This window comes from Anopheles stephensi, chromosome 2 (assembly GCF_013141755.1).
Source record: "Anopheles stephensi strain Indian chromosome 2, UCI_ANSTEP_V1.0, whole genome shotgun sequence".
NCBI classification, from domain to species: domain Eukaryota; kingdom Metazoa; phylum Arthropoda; class Insecta; order Diptera; family Culicidae; genus Anopheles; species Anopheles stephensi.
Window position 1 is genome coordinate 44,427,126 of NC_050202.1, and position 22,216 is coordinate 44,449,341.

General features: G+C 42.7%; 2 protein-coding genes across 14 annotated transcripts in view; one reads left to right on the forward strand and one right to left on the reverse strand.

Annotated features, from left to right (window-relative positions):
• The window catches only part of LOC118505873 (alpha-mannosidase 2), a 102,472-nt gene extending 89,402 nt beyond the window's left edge, over window positions 1-13,070 (reverse strand). The window contains exons 1-2 of one of the 4 annotated variants that reach the window (XM_036042296.1): window positions 12,689-13,070; window positions 12,292-12,424 (exon numbers count right to left, since the gene is read on the reverse strand). The gene's annotated coding sequence lies outside the window, so the exon portion shown is untranslated. Of the gene's footprint in view, window positions 1-12,291 lie in introns of all 4 variants that reach the window. The other 3 variants (XM_036042299.1, XM_036042300.1, XM_036042297.1) reach the window with 3 other exon arrangements.
• A 2,777-nt stretch (window positions 13,071-15,847) lies between these two features.
• The window catches only part of LOC118506179 (proteoglycan 4), a 32,913-nt gene continuing 26,544 nt past the window's right edge, over window positions 15,848-22,216 (forward strand). For 9 of the 10 annotated variants that reach the window (XM_036042952.1, XM_036042960.1, XM_036042955.1 and 6 more), the window contains exons 1-3: window positions 15,848-15,993; window positions 16,955-17,770; window positions 17,859-17,966. In XM_036042952.1, coding sequence (XP_035898845.1) covers window positions 17,910-17,966 — 57 coding nt within the window. In that variant the 5' untranslated portion in view covers window positions 15,848-15,993; window positions 16,955-17,770; window positions 17,859-17,909. Of the gene's footprint in view, window positions 15,994-16,048; window positions 16,067-16,954; window positions 17,771-17,858; window positions 17,967-22,216 lie in introns of those variants that run through there. The other variant, XM_036042953.1, reaches the window with a different exon arrangement.

The following is a 22,216-nucleotide window of genomic DNA, read 5'->3' on the forward strand; positions in this document are numbered from 1 at the left end:
TAGAAGCAGTCTTTGTTCATTTCGGTTCAACCGATCCATCACATCAGTGGCTTCGGAATGAACTGGATGGGAAAAATTCTACCCCAAAGCGACCGATCAGCGAAATTCGAAACGAACGGCGACGGGGAATGGAGAGCAAATCAATAAAATTGTTGACATTTCGCCATTCGTGCGCCGAAGGAAAAACATGAAATGAAAATATGCATCACTTCACAGCACCAGTCCACCCCTCGCCAGGCCACAAGGCTGGGTGTAATGGGGATGTAAGGGCACAGAGCACAGTCCGCACAGCGCGCCGACGAGCTACGGTCGGGTTTTGTGGCGCTTCTATCGTCGGCAAAATCGATTACAATAGATCGCATGATGAAGGATTATTTTTTATACCGGTGAGTGTTTTCATTTTTACCGCTTCTCCGGATGTAAGCTTGTGTGGACTATTTTTTTTGCCCCCTTTCGACCGACCGGATGTAGCACGGCAGGACGGTCATGGAGCGAATTTTGAAACGCGTCCGTAAAATAGTGCAGATGGCGTTAAACCGCAAACAACAGGGAAAGCGTAAACCATAGCTCAACGTAATCTAAGCCTTACTCACGGAGCTTTTGGAGGAAAAAGCAAAACCTCCAGCGGAAATCGGCTAATGATTATTTCCGGCAGGCTCACGATAAGAATCGTCGAGGCAATAGCAATAGTGGAGAAAGGGAGAATTTTGCAGATTTGTTTATTTGTACGGTACCAAGCGTGCAATCCGTGGTTGCATCGGCTGTATGTGAAAACAAACCCACTCATGCCGTCGATTTATCGATCGTTTGTTACACCAGCTACACTTGTTGTTTACTGATGTGCAATAGTTCAATTTTCAAATTTCAATTTCAAATGAAGAACAACTAAAAGTTCAGTTATTGTTATTTAAATTCTGAGAAATAGCAACAAAACATTCGAGAGAAACATGTTGAGTAATATTTTGACACCGTATGTGAGGAAGGACAATGGAGAAGACGCTAAATTGCAAGGACGAGGAGCACGGTGATCGTACAGCGAATTAGACTCCTGTGGCTCCTGTAGGTTGTTCATGTTATGAGAAAAGCACCAGACAACCCATCCCGTCACGACTGTTTACGATGTTGAATTGAGATGGGGTTATGACCAGCCGAAAGACCGACATATTGCTGGCCTTAAGCTTCCTGCCAAGTTCTAGCACCTGATAAGTAACTATTCTCTAGCGTCTCTTCAACATTTAGATGATATAATCATGATCACGGGGAGGCGGTCCGGTTGGGATTTGAACCCTGATGCATTGCAGAAATTAAAAGACGATGTAAAACTCAGAACGGTCATAACTTAATAAAACATATCTATTAACTTATAATACTAAAATGTGTTGTTATCGATGACCGATAGAATGTAGAGCAGTCCGAAAGTTAACTATTTTGTATTTATCATTGGACGAAAGTTCAAACTTTCGAAGCGTAATGGTCGCTATAAATGCTCGCAGTCGAGTGCTCGCTTTTCAAACAACAATATAAACATAAAAATCCATTCAAATTCCACTTTTGAGCTCAGTGTTGCGAACCAACAGTTAACGGAGGGCGAATTGGCAAAAATGGAAAACTTTTCAACACTTTAAAACATAATCACTGTTGCCGCACGGAAAGGGCGTGGAAAAGGGGTTTTTTACGGTGTATGTGAAATGGTTTCAATCGGTGCAAAAATTTCACTTCAACAATACAAAATGTGCAATTTTTTTTATTGTTGCCCTGTTTTATTTCGTTCAGTTCCGTCTTCGCGTTCCGCATTATTTGTGCACCATTTCCCATTAATCGTGTCGGCGGTTTATTGGCCTGCAGAATTTCTCCACCGCCTGGCAGATTGTTCAAACTTGTAGAACGAAACTTTGATAAATGCATTCGACCCTGCAGCGTACCGTTTGCTGCATACGGATGTAGAGATGTTTGTGCGCGAGTGACACGTGGCACAGCATAACGCAAGCGGCGAAAAACTGTCGAAACTCGAGAACAGGAAGTTGGCGGAGAAACCCCCCAAGCGCAAGCCAAATGGGACGATGTGAAAAAGCTCCAGCATTCAACTATCGACCTATTCGTTGCGAAGATGCCATTCGCAAATGCAAATTGATTCCCGAACAGTGTTAATTAATTTATTCCCTCACTACTGTGCGCTTTCAGGTGCCCTACGTCGCTTCGTTAACCGTGAAGAGCCTGTACAGAATGATACCGCGATTGTATTGCTGCTGCTGCTGCTGCTCGTCGTTGCCAGTGCCAATGTTGGGACCGGAGTGATGAGGGCAACGCCAGATCAAACTGTTTAAAATTTCCACGAGACCGAAAAGTTCTTCGCGCGATATCGATACTTTGCCCGAACCATATACCCAACAGCAACCCGCACAATATCGTTGGAGAAAGTACGCGGGCGCGTACCCAAAACCATCCAACAGCGATGCGTAAACTTTACGCTGATGCCTAATGTGCGCGATGGAAATGTAATTGAAATTGAAGTCTTCGTCGACAGGGCGTTACGCTTGCCGAAGGGTTTTGTTGATTTTCGAGCCAACCGGAACACCGTCTGCAAGACAGAAATATTAATCTGGCTGCCGCATACTCGGGAAAGCACGTTCACGGCGAACGCGGTGAGCGTTTCTCCAAGAAGTAGCATTTTTGCGCCAACCAGACGACGTTGGTGGTGATGTTAAGGTACCGGCCGCCAACAACGGCAGCCACTCCATTAGAAGAAAATTTGTTGCAATTTTATCGCAAGCACAAAATGTAATTTACTCCGGGGGTCTTTTAATAAGCAGGCAGAAGCACGCCGACGTTTCGGCAGACGTTTTGTGGTCTCAGTAAGCATAACTGGCACTGGTTATCGGGAAATTTGGGTAAAAGTGAGGGCATTGCTTGGTTGTTTTATAAAATTTCAGTTAAACAAATTAAAGAAATTCTTTTTCTGGACACTGTCCTTACGGAAGGACTCAAGTAGGTCAAAAAATTGAACTTAAATATAATATTTTCATCACTTTCAAACTGCTTTCACTAATGACATCAATGATTTAAGTTAATTTCGTTATAAGACAGCATAATGCAACGAGCAGGAAACCAAATGATACATCAACATTTTAGATCAACCTTCAAACCCTCCAGTTTCTGCTCTTTTGTTCTATTGTGCATCCTCCGAATGCCCACCAAGTCTGAACGCTGAAAGTCGCAATCAGTTGTCCCAGGGCTAAGTTAGTCGGGAAAGTCGCACCAAACTTTCAACTAAACTTCATTAGTATTCGAGCTGGAAACTCCTTTCTGTTGTTAGCGCTCAGCGTTCAGAGGACGCCAGTTGGGAAACCGTACACTTCTACTTGACAAAGGCAGACTTATTTCAAAGGAAGATGCTGAAGCAGCCGGGCTCTGCCGTATGCTTCCCATTCATCTAGCTGGGGATCACAGAACGTCCACCAAAATTTTTGTTTGGTATTGCGGTGCGGTGAATCGAATAATAGAATTAAAGAAATTCATTTACCTGAAGGATAAGCAAATATTGTTTGACAGCTTAATAATAATTCGATGAGCCGGGTACCGAGTACTTAAAACTGAAGCACAATTGGCATCAATTTGCCTGGATCGTTTGCCATCTTTGACTGTAGCTCTTTAGGGCTTTTCCTTCCCACACCACAGGTGCCTTTCGAACAAATGAAACCGTACGGCGTATTGAAGTAGATTAATTTTCTGCCGTAACTCGTGTGTGTGTGTGTGTGGTTTTCCGCTGGTAGTAACATTTTCTGCCGAAACCTACCACACCTTTGTAATTGATCGTTTGTTTACGATTCGTTTGATTAATGCATATAAAATGAGCCCCGTGCGTCCTGTTCTTGCCTCAGCGTTAGCACACAAAACACCAAAGGATACTATTTGCACTAAACAGAAAACAAAAGGCCGTAACCACAAACGTCCTTTTGCGTCCGGACACTTGGAACCTTCGCGGTGGCACACCAACCAGGCAACAAATTTGCAAAGTCGGCGAAAGATTGTGTGGTGAGGGTGGATTGAAATCCGGAAGGAACGTTTATGCGACCGGCATCTAATTGAAATGCCAATTTCGTCAGTCATCCAATTATCATCCGACCGGAATGTGAGTGTGTTTGTGGGTGTGTGTTTGTGTCGCCAGCATTCACTACTCATTCAGCAAAATACATCTCGCGCAATTGATGGAGATCGACCGTTCGGCATATTATGACGGTGACATGGAGCTAAGTGCTTGATGTTAATTTTGACATTTGAACAGCGAACTGCGACAACTCGACAAAAACTGTCCACGTTGTGAGTAGAACATTATACTTTCGCGTAGATGGGGTGTTTTGTGGTTTCGAAATGACACAAAAAGTAGGTGAAACAAAATTGGAGAAGGGACAACATAATTGGAAGTAAGTTTCATTTGCATAAAAGTCCATGTTTCTCCATATCGTGTGCTTTATTTATGCTATTGCCTCCCTTTTCCATGTCGACCCAAATACATCCGAAACAAAAAATCGTTATAATCAGCGCTGGATATCGTTGTTTATCCAATTAGCAAGGTGTTGACAAAATAACGGAGTAGGCTCCTGGTTGCTACTAGAGGAAAACCGTGCATTAATTCCAATATTCCGTTGTATTTCAGTGTTTGGGTTGAAGTCTTTAATTGAAGTAATTAATGGTGGAGTAGACATAACAAGTAGAAAACCCTATTTGTGTTCTGGACCTTACCCTACGTTTCTTTAAGGAAGTTTGATATCGGGACCTAATCTCCAGATTGATGTAGATCCAACGGACAAGAGATCCATAAATGTCTAAAATGTGCCGACAACTTAACTTCTTAACCTGCCATTTCTGGCTTATTGATACAACGTACATAGTTAGATAGTTAGTCCCCACTACAGAGTGACCAACAATTTTACACGTCTAAAATAGTAGAGAAGAGATAATGTCCAACTATTACTCCAAAAGCATTACTCCATATAGTAAGTACTGCTTTTTCTTTATCTGTGCTTGATACACATCCCTCCAAGGTAATTTCCTAGGTAAAGCATTTCTCATACTAAGGCTAGATCTCTCTTACCAACAACTATAAGCCCCTTTCAACTTCTGTGTATCATATAGGCAACGCTATTAGTTAAAACTTTCCACAGAGTGCTCCAAGCTCGCAGCGATTGCATTTTGTTATGCTTCCCCCCCATCTTCAACACCCTTTCCCGCTCGTTGGCTTGAATTCGCGCACAGGTTGGTAGGTCATCAGGAGCACTTCACCATTGTTTGATGATATTTATTCTTTTCGTTGTAAATTTATTGCATTGTTAGCTGTAGTAGAAATCTGGTATCACTTCCCTTTTCCAAGCAATTAACCCTCAATTCAGGTCGACCGGGGCTTTTGACTCACCTTTCGTTACGTGCCACCAATACGCATTCATTGGGTGCGAGAGATTCAAACTTCCGGGAAAAAGAAGATAGCGAAATAAAAAAAACCAGAACTTGTTGGAAAAACTTTGCTACCAAAACGCCTCACACCCCGAATCTGTTCGCTCAAGGCATACGGAACTAATCCCTTTTTGTACACCATCGCCAGCTCTGGACATGGGACGTTCTGTTCGGTGTTAGTAAAGTCGTGACTTTTCACAGTACGTGACGCGCATCGATGATGAGCAAATTTTGATCCTACCGGGCAACTCCTGCCCCCGACACATCGGGTGGGGTATATTGTGGTCCACTTTTCCACGCTGGTACATACATTGGAACGGCACACAGGACACGACTCAGGCCGTTCAGGTGGGAAAATTGTTCCAAATTACGAACGGCATGTTGAAAGGTCAGGAGATGGCGACCGCTTACCGATGATCACAACCATTTTTTCTTTTGGGTTTGCGAAAGCCTCGCGGATGCTCGTGTTAGGGATAGCGATATACAGCAACACACACACACACACACACACACACACACAAATTAGAAAACAATTGTACAGAACAAATCAATTTAAGTGCTTCCTGTGCACATTTTATTCAGACAAAGAAGAAGCACAAAGAGAAAGAGAGAGATCAACATTTCCATTGACTTTTCAGCAAGCTTTTCACTATTTTTAGTTGCACCATTTGCAGCGCAGAGTCAGACTGAATTTCATTCGAATACATAAGGGTAAATGATGCAGTGGGTGCTTCGACGAGTCGTGCAAAACAATTTGCAACACTGTAACGCTATTACTGTAAGCATTTAGCTTCACTTTTTTAACCACCCTCCCCTATCCAATTGTCGGCTTCAGCGTTTGAGATGAAGTGCTGTTTGTAGATGTTTCACCGAAAGTGTATGCACTCGGTCAGCATGTTGGGTCAAGCACTGTGTGCTTCCAGAAGGTCACAGAGAGCAGAGAGATGTCACTGCCGTGACGTGGTCGCGGTAAAACCGAACCAGTTAAACCGTAAAACCATTCCACTGTGGTGCTGTAGTCGTAAACAATCTTACTGTTTGCTGTGTTTTCACATTTGTTTGACTTCCATTCCACATTTCCACAGATGAGTTTGGTTCGGTTAACCAGGGGAATAGCAATGAAAATCGGAATAGCGCTATTTGAACAGAAAAAAAGATTAAGTAATCTGAAATGTGAAATGCTCCAGTTTATGCCTCGATTTGCCGATGTGCTGGAGAACTGTTTATTCACGGTCACACGTTGAAAGGGGGTTGTTTTGCTTCGCTTGATCCTCACCTGATCTTAACCTTCAGGGCAAAGCGGGATACCGTGGGAACCTAACGCAACGCGCGCTGAACGTTCGGGTGGATGTTTGTAGAGAGTATATTTTGTGCATATAATTAAAACATTAAAATAAACAAACACTGTTGTTATTGAATAGCGTACATTATGCATCATTGTATTTTTTAAGAGTTCAATAAATAATTCATAATAGGATAAAAGTTATAATTAATCTCTCAGTTAGTTTTCCACCCCAACATTTCGAAATTAATTGGAACTGCAGGGCCAACACCGTTTAAGACTAATATTTTAAAATAAATTTACTTGAAGCACAGTCCATTATAAAAAGTTTTAAGTTTTTTTTTATTGATAAAATTTGAGGGTTTTGTAAATTTTTATAAGTATTTTATATAATTTGAAAAAAACGTATTCGCAATGTTTCATATAGAAACAATAAGGGTAAAAAACAATAAGACCGCCCTGAAACCTATTATTGCCCCAACTGTTTTCGATGCTTCTTACGGTTTTTAATTATTTTTTTAGCTTTTTTCAGCTTGATGTGCATTTTACAGAGTTATGTGCCTGTAAATTAATGATTTTATTGCTCTTTTTTCTCTCAAAATTCTTGTTAGTTTGAGACACATTTTGAAATCCTTCTGTTAAAATGATATATCCACGACTCACCACAATAAGAAAGTTGTGTAAAGTTTGATATTTGAAGAATCGTAAATCAGAATTGATTTCTTGATTGTTTCAACAGTTTCATCGTTTCCCAAAGATTTTCAAAAAAAAAAAATCAAAAAATAACCTTAAATTTCTACACCGAAACTACAATTGTACGATTTAACATAAATTTTGTAGATTAATTATTTTGTACATGACCGTAAGTAAGTCAAAACTTTTGCTAGAAGCTAAAAAGTATTTAAAAATATTGAATAATAATAATAAATGCTTGTTTAAGCAAAAACAAATCAAAAACTCTCTTACAAATTACTTATTTTAACTTTATGTGTTAATCGTAGTTGGAATACTATTCGTTTGATTGAATCAGATAAAATATATCACTAATTCGAAGAATTTCCACTCAGCCGACCACTTCCCAGCGAAACTTTCTCGCAAATGACAGAAACAGCCACACGAAAACCAGCTCCATATCCAGCGTACTCCAACAATCGGTTCGCGAAAGTGGCACGCGAGACGTACGATGATGCTGTCCGTTTGGCTGTCCGTCGATCGCGTAACACTTAAGCGTGGGGCAACGAACTCGATGAACTTGAAAAGCGGAAGCCAATGCATCGTTCGTCGTTCGCCGTAAAACGACAAAACGGCTAAAAGGGGGGATGGGGTGGAGCGGACGGTGGGTTGGAGTGGAGGGCTCACAAACCAGAAACAAGTACGGATGGTACGGTGCCGCTAGTGTCAATTTGCCGCCAAGGGATTAACCGTTAATTTCGTACCGAAGACGTGAAAGGCACCCAAGCGAAGAACGTGCGAACGCGCGTACTATCCCCCGGTCGGGTGGCTCAATTTTTTCACCCCCCCCCCCTCCCCTTTTTTTGGGGTGGAACACCCCATCATCTCGCCCGAGGTTCTTGATTTTCACGCACGCATTAGCCTGCTCGGCGATCCGAATTCCGAGTTTGTGGCGAAGGCTTGCCACCCGGAGCAAGATAATAAAAATACGAATGGTAATGAGCGCCCGTTCTTGCGCCGATGCTTAAGGGTATGTGTGTGTGTATGAACTTTTTGTTGTTTGGTGCCACGGCAAAATGGGCATCGCGGGTGACAATTTCTTGGACTGCGAGAATTGAATGCCAAATGAATTTATCTCCCATGCCCGGAAAGCCCTTGCGGCGGCCCTGTCGAGGTGTTCGAGTGTTCGAGGAAGGTAATTTAAATTTTCACTCCACTCTCATTGGCAGGCGCATTCAATTCGGAAAACCTTCGGCCCACCCCCAATGGCAGCGAACCGAAAAGCACCACGCAGAACCGGAACAAGCCACCGGAAATCTGTCAATTTATGTCCGCGAAATACGTCGCGCCAAGTTGTGGCGTGTTGAATGTGAACAAATAATGGCGGGCGAAAACATCCAAATCGGCCCTGCACTTTGGTAGATTATTATGGGTTTTTTTTTTTCGTTCTGTGCCCTTCCCAATCCGCCTTTTTGTCAACACCGTTCCGCCAGGCAAAAACTGGGCCATGTCGGACTGGGTAGAACCGGGAAGGCACGTCACAGCAGCAGTAAGTTTACAGCCAAGTAATCCAAGAGCACAGGTGGGCACCATGCAAGGGCCCGGCTGGACTGCGCCGTTTTTGATATTCTGCCAGTGTCGATGGAACTTGTTTTTCCACAATTTTATTTTTATTTTGTTATAATCCAGAATGGGCTCACACAATGGCTTCCTTTCCTTAAGCGTCTTAGTTACAGACGCCATGCACCGTGTTGCCTGTGCGAGGTCGTAGGGCTAAGGAAACCTTTCTCAAGTGTGCATATGAATGTTCGCGTAAGCCACAGCAAGAGCCTCGAAAAAGGGGAGGTAGTCAAGGGAAGAAGAGAAACCCAGAGGGAGAGAGAGAGCGAGAGAGCTACATGGTTTAGTTATTTAAATATTGTTCGGTCGGTAAGAAGGCATTGTTATTACGTGATGGTCCTGGAAGTCGATCTCCACTTCCCTGCCATATCGTCAGCATTTTGCGCCGTTCGGAAACATTGCATAACGCCTGTTCAGAACACTTCCGACCGTAGAGTGGGGTGTTCCGAGGAGGGGAGGGGATGGGAATGGTGCGCAATAGGATACGGACACTGACACCGGCACCGACGTGGAAACACCGGCAGACCGGAGTGGCAAATAAATGCACACGCTTTTGCTTTGCGATACAATCGTATTTGCAATTGAAACGAACTGGAAGCAATTTGTTCTTGTGGGCCCACGTACTCGTGAATATGATGCGATTGCACAACGTGTTTGACACAGGGAAGGTGAGCGTGTGTGTGTTTCTGCTTCCATTATGCTTCTCAACAGCAGGTGGAAGTATAGATGGGAGTCGCTGGGCTGTTAAGAACTAGAGAAAGTAATAACATGAAACAATATGAAACATTATCAGAGGACTTTGAAGAACATCTCAATTAAATAATGAAAGAATGAGGAGCAGGTAGGAACCCGGGTGGAGAACTCGTGCATTTGAGGATTTTTGGATGGAGAGGATCTTTTTTATATTTTTTTTGGTCGTGAAAAAATATAAAAGAAATAAGATCTTGTATCCCTTTTTCCTAATTTGTATTAATTATTACGGACAAACGCCGTATTGGAAAGTGCCTAATTTGTAATTGACATAATATAAGAGTTATTTTACGTTAGTGCAACTTGAAGATTTGAAATAATATAACTGGGCGTAGACTTAAATCACATTTACATTAACATTATTCATTTTTTCAATGCGTCAATTTAGAAAAAATCTGAAGCAACAATTATCTGATAAATTAGCTGTTTTCAAGGGCTGTACTATCTACCTCATAACTACGTTTTGTCTAATATTTGTTTTCGCATGTCAGAAGATATATGACTGTCTTGATGGCAGAGAATACTCTCTAGACCTTTGCCGGTTTTCGCTCATAGGCGGAATAGAATTTGGGGAACCCTATCACATCGATTTTGCTTCGGCGGCTTCGACAGCGTACCGTTAAACCCACCGTCGTCCCCAAGGATATAAAGAGTATTCTAGGTGGTCGTCCGTTATATCAGCGATGATCTTTTTTTAATTGGTTATCTCTAAAATCAATTACAAAAGCAATTATTCAGTCTTATTTTTGAAGCTGAAGGCCGGCTCGAGAGTAGATGCGACAGCGGCGTCGGTCTTCACACGGCAGGGCCGAGGATCAAATCCCACCCGGGCCGTTCCCCCGTAGTGAGGACGGACTATCCAACTATGCGGTAACAAAAAGTCTAGTAAGCCAGCAATAGCAGACATGACCTAAGAGGTCGTTAGGCCAATAAAGAAGAAGCTGCTATTGGAATCGAAGTTAAATAACCAGTCATTAAAATTAAAGTAGGCTTCAAGATCTTCTACACAACCTCAGGCTGGACCGTTTATTGACATAGTTGGGTGTTGAGGATTTTGAGAAAACTAATTCCAGAAACCCTTCAAGGAGTTCCAGGAAGGTTTTAGACAAAGATGATGAATTTATATGAATCTATTTCTGAGATCTGACTCTCCGGCTATTAAACAAATAATGATTACATCATACAACATGATGATGACCGTATGATCCTTACGCAAATCATTACGGTGTTTACGAGATGGACTAGTAAGTAGTTCCAGCTATTTCGAACACTGCTCAAGTAGAACTGAACATCAATATTGAAAACTGTCTAGTTCTAAATGTACACGATCCAGCGTATCTTAAGAGTTCTTAAAGTTGCAATATTAAAGAGGTTTGGCAGAGAGGTTAAGAGGCTTCCAATAATCCAATTCTACCAGTAAATTGTTCATTTCAGCTTTAATAGAGTCAAGAATTGATTGGAACTCTACTAGATTTGCTCGGATTCGCAAAACATTGTTCCAAAAATTGTCTAAATTGTTCCAAATGCAAAGAGTTAATATTCTTTGGTCGTCAATTCCGTGTAATCCAAAATGCTGTAATTATGTGAATTCGCATAAAAAATATTTAAAAAAACGATTATCCTCTTTGAGACTGCGCTATAGAATTCTCGTCATCGTCGATTCCTCCGGAAGACGTTTTGCCATACATACACAGCTGATTTATTGCAACACAATGGGACCGATTGGTTGCTATTCAGTTTGGGTATTTACTCCCATTATTTTGTGCCTTGAGCTGCCATTACTGGCCTTCTTTCTTGACTTAGGTTACCCGTAGCTGGTTATTTCTTGCGTACGGGAAGGACAGGATTTAGCCACCGGACCCAAGAGGAGTGAAAAGATTTAAAAAACAATATTCAAGATTTCTATGCACTTTCAGCAGTTGGTTGGAGGCCAAACTTTACAGTTTCTTGCTTCTTGTCATGACGAACCCTTAACCCGATGATGCATTCTTGCACTTGAGTGCGTTATTTTTCCATCTCCAGCTGGATGATAGCTTCGCAAGGGAAAAAGTACACACAACCAACCCGAAACCCTAATGCAGAATCACTTTTTTGCTGCATTACTTCCCTTCGCTATTTGGATTCTGTGATGAAACGAAAACATTACATGCCACTCTCACCGCTTGCACAGTGTCTTCGGGAAGGAAAAGGCATGAATTTCGGCAACACAAGAATGGAAAAAGAAATGCGACACTTGCTGCAACAGCACCATAGAGCACTACACTCTGTTCACCAGACAAGGATGGGAACAAGGTCGCGAAACTAGTGCAGAAGAAAGAAATGCCAACAAATGTATTCCACATGCATCACTTTCCATCTCGCTCACTCATCCGGCAGGCAGGACATCCTTTCGTATCCTTTTCTCGTGCGAGGAAAAATTTTGACAGGAGCGCAGAATGACACCACTACACTGGCACGCGTATATTTGGACAGCAGCATGACAACAAGCGAAACACCATCCATAAACACAAGCAACCTACCTTTTTCTCCAGTGGAAACAGCAGCACTTCTTAAGAATCTGGCCGCTTTCAACTTTACTGGGGGCGTTCGTTGCATAAATTACACGTTCGTTTACTTTATGGTTGAACACCGTACCACACGTCCAGCACTGACCTGTGATGAAATTGATCTCTTTTAATCAACAACACTGTATCGTGCGGCCGCGTTTACACACGCACACTACGAAACACATCCGTGTCAGCATCCGCCACCCATATTATTCGCAGCCGCAACAAACCCACGGAGGTGAACGCATCAAAACAAATTCTTGCTTTTTCGCTTTGGCTACCTTGATTATTCTGCCTTGCCTTTCGCGCATACACGCTAATGCTCCCCACTAATGATAGTTGAAATGGCGAAGACGGCACAAAAACTCACACTTCCTGCCGAGCTGCTGCCACGGGAGACGAAGGAAGCTGCGGACGATGATTTGAGGTTGATAATGATCGCAATTATCACGGGTCAGGACACAATCGGGCGATTCCAGCGGTGCGCGATACGGAACGGGGAACACTTTGATTCTACACTCGACTGGCAGGCATCGTATTAGCTAACTTTGTAGTGTGTATTCTCGTGGTACAGTAATCGGTGCAAGCTACAGGGATCACATAATGACACACACAGGACACACTCACTTCACAACGCGTAAACAATCGATTTTGCTTTAAATTTCCATGACCCAACACGGGACGAGCGCGTTGTTCACGGGTTCGATCGACGGCAAGCACAACCGCACGCAACGAAGAAAGAAACAATTTTGAGAGACGGAGACATCGAACCGCTGCTCGACGCATCGAAACATGCCGCGAGAGAGTGAGAGAGGAATCGTTTGAGAGAGAGATGAATGATTCCGTAGTGTTTGTGTGACAGCAGTGTGATTATTGCGAACGCAATGGAAAAATTTTTCGATTATGGAAACAGGTTTACTGAAACCAACACGATTATTAAATAATATCATTTCGATTTCAAACATTTTATGGAAAGTTATACAAAACATTGCGAAAAACATGTGAGGAGAATCCATATTTTGCATTTTGATTTTGTTAATGGTCTATTAGATTAGATTAGATTAGAATGAAAAGAGAATCGATTGTACGCGTTCTTTTGAATATGCAAATATGAGAGAATTAAGTGTTTTAGAGCGATCTAATGTTGGTGAAAATTATATCTTTTTCAATCACCAGTATACAAATAATTCAGAATATCACGAACTAGGAAGTTGCACATTAATGTTTATTTCGGTACCGTGTAGACATCACTTGAGCGCTATGTTCATTCTCTGAGAGAATATATATTGCTCTCTCATTGTTTTCATTCCATTTCATAAAGTCAGGTGTTTGTCTCTTTTGCGCTTGGTAATGAAAAGCTTTGAACGATATTGTATTTCGTTTTTATTTTTAAAACAAAAATTCATACATATTTTCAAAATTTGTTCCAAATTTACTATAACACTGAACATTACTGAAATTTAATCAGCTGTTCAAGTTTGAACCGTGAAGAGGCAATGCTGATCAATGAGAAGGAAAGAGATGCATGACATTGTTGAACGGTTAATTCGAGCAGAACTGCTCGAGTTCTGGCACACTGGGAGCAGGTTCATGAAATGTACTAAAAGAGGGAACCGTTTTTCTCTTCAATTTGAATTTTAAATCAATGTTCTAAAATATATTCAACCGTTTAATATATATTCAATTTAAATAGGATATGCGTAAAAAAGCATTGAAATCTGATGATCGCATGACTGACTATCTAGTTAGGGATTTAATTACTCTGGAAATGGAAATAGTTAATAACCTTTTGATCATAGAATAAAACTTGGAGAGCTGAAGATATAGCTCAAGGGATTTGGCTTTCTATTTAGTCGTAGAAAATCCGTTTTCAAGCTCAACGCAATCGGAATCAAATCCCCGTTATGTTCCATCGTATCCAGGAGTGGAAATTCAGTAGAAATATAGATAAAGCTCGTAAATTTTCGATGGATATATTCCAGAATCGCCACGGATTGTTCTACCGTGGGTCACCAATCGATAGATGCACACTATGCTACTCATCGAACTAACAACCTCATTGCAGATCCGTAAAGAGGTACGGTCGTTGGTTTTAATTTAATGACCATCTTATCGAAAGAACCGACTATTTAAAAAATAGATTTTAGTTTCGTTAGTGAAAATAGGGAGCTAACAAATTGTGATTTACTTCAAATATCACTATTCCTCCGAAGGCGCCTTGTTCTGGGGAATCGTGCCAAGCAAGCGTTCCAAAAACTCCTACGATCCAGAAAACTCCAGCAACACACGACATTTCCGATATATCGCACACTGATACAAAGGGCAGTCTGATTCGGTAGTCCTTGGCGGGCCTAAGCCTTATAATTTGCTGATAGAAAATACCAATGCACTCGTCATTTTCGAGCGGCATCTGCTAAGGACTATCTTTGGCGGTTTCGATAGTTGGCGCACGTGATGAGGATGCCAGACTCATTTCCCATCGTTCGACCCGTTCGGCTTGAGGCGTAGAGATGCACAGTAAGTCATATGGAGAACCTACATCTTCTTTTTTCTTGGCACTACATCCTCGAAAGGTGTCAGCCTGCCATTTCTGGCTTTCTGTGCATTGATTTTACCCGTAGCTGCGTACAAAGACAAACAAGAAAATTATAACTTTTTCCAAACCAAAACGTTGTCTCTTGAGTTTAACAAACAATACGTTTATCCTATAATCTTCTCGTACAAAGGGTTAGAGCATGTAGACCAACTTAACTTAAATAATAGAAGCTGTTGCTTGCAAACTCGATTATTAACAATAATAATATTTTCCTACTTTGTTCCGAATTGCGAGTTGTTACCGTGGCTGATAAATGCAAAAACCAATGAGCCGTACAATATTTTACGTTCCACCATTACCACCCGTTTAGTGGTACCAACATCGTCAACATAACCGCCGAAACATGAAAATCAACTCCCCCAAAACAACACTGCAGGTGGTTCAATATTGAATCCCTGCGTGTCTCTTCAAATGGCACGAGCATGTGTAATTGAAACAAGACGACCCTCATGGTGGTGCGTCAACCCTCGGTTTGAAAAATATTAATCTTTTCGTTCCATTACCAGCGAGGGTTGAGTTCCTTTGGCATTTCGCACCCCTCGAGGAAGATAGGAAAACTCAGCCATCGCTCGCGAAAAGTCCTTTTGCAGTTCGTCGAGAAAAACCCCGTAGCGCCGTAGTTGTCATCCGGCACCGTCGAACGAATGACAGTTTACACACCCATATCCTCGCAAACGTACCAACACTAACACCGAGAACGGTAAATGCGTATTAGTATAAGGAAGGACTCTCTCGTGCCTTAGCCTTTCTCTTACTGCTCTCGCACACATTGACAGCACCTTCATGTTTGCGCAATACTAGTGAGCCCGGTGTACAAGTGAACGTCAGGAGAAGGCGCGAGAGCTCGCGAGCGTAACTGAGAGCGCTCTCTGTACACGTATCTTCGGAATAATGAAACGTCATTTTTCCGAGGATACACCGCAGACAGGACAATGGTTAGAAAATTCTCCATCAGCCATTACTCTCGGTGTGCAGCTACAGTCCGCAGCGCAGTCGAGTCGTTCGTCCGTACAGTTTAGGTTCTCCCCTCCTTGTAACAGGTTCAGCAAAAAGGAAGGTGTTTCCGAACGGTGGAAAAAGTGAGTTTCCTACTTACAGCACTGGACGGTTGCAAGATAATCCAGTTCCCATTCCCAACTTCTTCTGCTAATGGTGTGTCGTGGTGCAATCGAAAGGGTTAGACAGTCAGCTTCAGTGCAGATGTTGGGCTGACACTGCGTCAGCACGCATCAGGAGAACTCTTACCTAATTATTTTTTTTCTCGGACCTGTCTGCTAACTTCAATACCTGCAATCCGGAAACTGCATATGTGCGAATGTGTGCTTGTGTGTGTGCGTGAGAAGCGGAAATGAAGTGAAAATCGTACTTTGTGTGATGTGAAAAACGGTGAAAAAATCAATCGCACTGAAGATTATCGATTTGAAAGTGGGAAAGCCTTCCAAAGACCAAGGGCCTTGACTCAGTCCACCAGCTCTCTCTTGTTGCTGACCACCGCCTAATGTCCAATTTTCTAGTGCAATCAAGCAATTCGGGACTGATTTTCAAAAATTTTCACACTTTCTTGGTGATGTCTTCGTTTTTGCTTCGTAATACTGCCCCACTCCGTTTTCGCGTCATTTGGTCTTCTTGCGGGAAAAAAATTAGAGCAAGAAAAATTGGGAGCAAGCGTGAGAGAGTAAGGATGAAAAAGAAAATTGCAGACAGCCTACAATCTCTCTCTCTCTCTATCTACTCGCCTACTGCTCTCACACTGCTCATCTGCTGGTCATCATCTGTTGGCAAGATTTCACTTTCGTACAGTGACAGAGGTCCTTTTTTTCCTCCCGACTTTGGGTGACTTTTCCAGCAGCAATCTGCGGCAGTGAACTGGTGACTGATTTGTGGCCTTTGGCGTTACTGCAACACGCGTTCACACATACATAGTCAAAGTAAAGAACGACGACACGTCCCTAAAAGGGCCCCAAGGGGTCTCCCAAGGGGTGGTTGGTGCTGTTGTTGGTGTAATTAATTTAATGTACCGCTTTGCTTCACTTTCCACAGTTTCTGCGCCTTTGCGTGAGTGCGTGATTCTACCGGGCTGTTTTTTGTTGTTGTTGTTGTAATCTGTGCCCCCCCAGTGCTATCGAGTGTTTTCGTGTGTGTGTGAGTGCGAGTGTGTGTATGTGTTTGCGTGTAGGTGTAAGCATATTGGTGTGTGTGTTTTAGTGTGTTGCGGGCCTTCCCGTCAGTTCCCTTCGAGGCTCTCTCACAGTAATCCCACAACGGGCGATCCTTAGGCCAGCTGTTCTGGAACGAGCTATCGAAGGAGTCGTCGTCGCGCAAAAGGGAAAATGTGTGGCCCACTGAATCGTACCCTGGTGTACACCCATTTCGGTGTCTGATTGACGATTTTGGAGCAAGCGGCCCACCGACCGACCGACCGACCAATCGACCGAACCGACAGTCACCCGAGAGTACCGCAGAAAAATCGATACGGATCCGAAGTGTGAACCGTGTCCAATCGCCGACCGGCCAGGAAACGCGGTCTCGTACAAAGGTGAATTCGATCGTCCAGCAGTACCAGCAGCAGTCCACGCCGATTAGCCGTGTTGGGAAGTACATGCTAGCAAAGTAAATTAGACGACGACGACGGTTGGGACAGGTCGACAGGCCCAAAGTGAGGTGAAACGGAAGTGAAGGGTATTGCGCGCACGTGTGTGCTCTCTCTCCCTTTCTCTCGTCCTACATTCTTGTCCTCTCACTAACGTTCGCCCGGTGGAAAGAAGTCTCATTTCCCGGCTTTTCCACGTTCCGTTTGTTTACCGCTATCCGCTACGTGCTAGCACCGTTGGGTTGCCCGGCAGGGACCAACGTACAGTAAGTATGGCTTTTCCGAACCAACGACGAACGTGCGCTGGATGAAGTTACCAGTCTTGACGCTTTGCCCCGGTTTTCTTTCTTCCAGTTTTAATACTCCTTCAGTGTGTCTACGGTCATCCAGCAAACACCCGGCTTCATGATCGGCTCATTTTGGAACCTTTGTAGAGCGTGCCCATCAATGCCTGTAGATAAGGTAGGTGCAATGCGTTTTTTTGCTGGCGCTGAACGAGGGTATTCAGTGTTATCTATAAGGGGAGTAGTGGAAGGAAGTGGTGTCATTTCAAGACACTTAATGTATACTGGTCAAGATTATAAGGGTATAAGGTTCTGCTGTAGAACTCAGGAATCGTTCTTTCTAGATTTCCCATATTTGAGTGGTGTTATTCATACAGCCCTATCTCAGTTGGTTAGGTTGTTGATTTACGTACGATATAGGAAGTGCTCAAGCATATGAAGCATAGCAGTGCCATAAAGTAAATTAGGCCGTGAAAGGAGAAAACTTGAAAAAGACACAAACAATGTAGGGTACACAAGATACTAAATCGTACATTATCCTAAATTAAACCACCAAAGCACCAAAGGAGTTCAAAGTACACTTTTAGGCAGTATGATGTAACGTTTGTATTTTATTATGGATCGATGATAGCTGATAGCTTTTACAAATACTATAAGCGGTAGGGTATAGTGACGAACAATAAGCTTCAAAACACTTCAGAATAGGATTTATGGTGAAAAGATATTACACTATACTAAGGCTAACTTCTTTCCCAAAAGACTTAGTTAATGATCTTGTAAAAATGAGGATATCCTAACATCAATCAGGAAATTGACTCTGAATCACTCTTTGCCTGATTCTATTCTTAAACAGGGCGGTCCGGCGGCCGAAGCGAAAACGGCGCCGGTCTTCATAGACAGGATTGGAGTTGAAATCTCATTTGGAACAATATCCCTTACGCAGGATTTACTATCTAACTACTGGTATAATCTAGTCACGAAAATCCAGGAATGGCAGGCCAAGATCTCTTGAGGTTGTAGTGTCAAAGAAGAAGAAGAAGAAGAAGAAAATTCTGAAGTACGGACTACTTTTTTATGATAAAAGTAGATTTTTTTTAATACAGACTTTATTCTAACGCAATTTTTGGTGATTTATGGACGACACAAAAAACTGCGTTAAAAAGTTCACTTTTTCTTGGGATAGTCGCAAGACCGATAAGGTAGCGACGCTGGTAATCACCCCTGCTGATCGGACATCGAATCCCGTTCGGATCGACTCTCCGTTTGCAATATTGAATATCCAGGTATTACACCTGTAAAGGCAGGTAAATAATTTTCCATGTTGTAGGGCATAGATTCGCAAAAGAAGAATCTGAAGGTTATAGAGTCAGGATCCCAAAAAGAAGAGTTCCTTTTATTTATAAAAAATGTAATAGTTCACATATACTATTGCCAGTATATTTTAACAATTTGATGTTTGAGGTATAGCATTATTAAGAATGTTGTGAATTGTACTTCATAAATTGATGCAGAAATCAGCAGTAATAACGACCTATCTAGTCTAGAATCTGGATACCCTTACAACCAACAGTTCTGTAAATTTAAATTGTACTTTTTACCAAAGCCAAAAGCAGATTGCTTTAATTGCAAAAACTTCCTCACTTGCGAAACACTCTTCCGTTCATACGCTTGAACCTGTGCACTTGCGATAATCTCGGAAGTCTCCCATTTGACTTCCAAGACTTCATTACTCCCACCGTGCCGAAAAACTTTTAAAGTTTTTCGATAAGCTCTAGAGACTATAAATAACTGTAAGCTATCCGGTAGTTATCCATTGGCGGATAGACGCAGTGAACCGTCCATCAATCAATGTCTAGGATGGTTTCCTTATGTCATCGATCAGTTTCTCCGTTTCCCGTTCGGTGTCGTGGTAGTGGTAGAAAACTGTCTACCGTCTCTTCCAGGGTTCGGTTTAGCTCCTGAGTCATCCCTGAGTCTGACGATACAGGGGATCTTTCCAACGCACGGGAGTACGTCTAGGCAGTCTAGGCTCGGCCGTTTCGGTCGGTCTAGAAAGTTTTCCAGTCGTCCTATTCCTGGCTGGTTTTTTACACACACACACAAGTATTGATCTTGTATTGCTGCACTCAAACTTATTATTTGGAGAGGTGAACAAGATGGTGAGATGGGGCAAAGGATCGCAGGAAAAAAGGTTAACTGGAAATAAATCGGTGTGCATGGTACCGTCGCGCAAACGCTACCGGCATATCAGTAGCGATACGATGTTGATTGAAGATGATGGGAATGATGATTATTCATACACACGGTAGATTCCAGCTAGACAAGGATGCTACGGTCCATCAGTACGGGCGTGCCCTTGCGGTGACATTTACGACCATATTTTACTAGGCTTTGCACGGCGAAGAGACTGTGCGAATTGGATGTTTGGGCGAAGGGTGCTTTTCCGAACACATACTTCTCGACACATGTTGAATTTCGTCTACTGTACGAAAAACGAACCTCATTCTCATGTGTATGTGTGTGTGTGTGTTTTCCCCCCATTTTCCCAGATGACGTAAGCCCTAGATGGAGAATGTGGGCGTGAAAGTTGTCGTGGAAGAGTGCCTCCACGCTGTTTTTTATTCGACGGTATCCTTTTTCGAGCTTTTCGATCGATTCGGTGACCAGGCAATGTGTGTTTGTTACAACGGGCACTAAGCAGCGCTCGGTTTCTGTTTCACCCGACCGCTCAATAAAGCAATTACGCTCACACAAACATCTGTTAAGGAGGAAACATAAATTCCAACGATATCCTTCCTGACGGAAGTGGGCAAAAGGGGGTGATGGTAACGACGGCGAGATTCACCGTCGTAATGGCAGTCGTCGAAGGGGTTGAGGACGTTTGAGGAAAGTGAATAGAACCTCACCAATAGAGTGCCAGTGATTGTCGGCGAAAGCAGGATCATACAAACCATGAAAAACGGAAAAAAAAGATTGGAACGAAGACACACACACTCTCTCACCGGCCCATTTCATGAAATAGTTGCATGCTTTCAAAAGTCATCCAACCACCCGGAGGCTCTTTTAGCTGCAGCAGTGTTCGCCGATCGCATTGAGCGGCAGACGCGTGGTTTTTGCGCTGAAACCGGCGGCGGCATTCGTTTGCCGACGACGAAATATCCGCATTGAGCACGGAAAGTGCATGCCGACTATCGTGTCGTGGGCCCGCGTGTTTTATGATGGTGATGTTTGCCTATGGGGCGGGAGCCTCAGTCGTGGGGCTGAGTCACGAAGGCTCATATGGTACGGTCGCCGGCTTTCTTACAGGTGCATACGCAAGGCGAGCTCCAAAATGAGGCTAACGGTCTGTTAGCATGACGGTATGTTGGCGTGGAAAATATTGGGTTACGAAACGCGTTCGAACCTCGGTCGGCACATTCTTCTGCTGACGCCAGGGCCGTGCTTTTTGTCTGCCGGTGTGAGCAAGTGCTCTTGCGGGAGTCAATTTTCGAGTGCGAAAGGATAGCAGTTGAAGTGGAGTGATAGGCAGTGTATTACGTGTTTGGTTAATTATGTTTGCAATTTCAATTATATTTATAGCTACGGCTACACATAAAATGGTTGTCCTTTCGCTGGATGAACGGATTTTGTAATAAAGAAAAACCGGGGGGTTTGTTGGAATTTTAATGCAGTGTTCAAAATGTGTTCTTTAGAACTCGGTGTGATTTAATGAAAAATATTTGCTGGTTTTTTACGTGACTTGGAATATTTTTTTCTAACTAACAACCAATACAATTTTTTGATGGTGTCCTACGAATCGTACGAACTGAGTTAATACAAGCACACGAATTGTACCAACTGAGTCAGCCGTCTCTTCAACGCGTTACGAGGAAAACATACGAAAATGCATATGAAGGCCTGTTAGCATGTGGCATGCCTCCATCGAGTTTTAACTAAAACTTGTAAAGGTTTGATAGGCAGAACAAGATCATAAAAGCATGTTGAAGTTCGATAAATGAACTCATTACTCTATGAATCCTAGTCGATTACACTTTGTTCATCAATCTCATATACAATCATAACATACAAGTATTTGTGAACATCTCTGTCAAGGTAAAAGTAGTGGAGGATAAAATTAATTCCATTTCCTAGATTAACTGTTCATTCTGATCTTCCTATAAAGCATTTGTGACTTTGGTCATAGCCATGCTAATAAACTTGCCATAAGGAGGATCAACTTGGAATGAATTCGATACCCAATCGTGACGTGTGGAAGGTCTACATCGATAAAGGTCCACCGAACTCTGAATGTTTCGAACTAATGTTTGCATAATAAATAAAAGCCTTTAGAAGGAATACATTTTTTAATAAAATTTTAATATTTGCAACAAATATACCAGGTTATTCCTGAAGATACCTTGGATTCCTGAAGAAGCGCCAGGCCGCAAT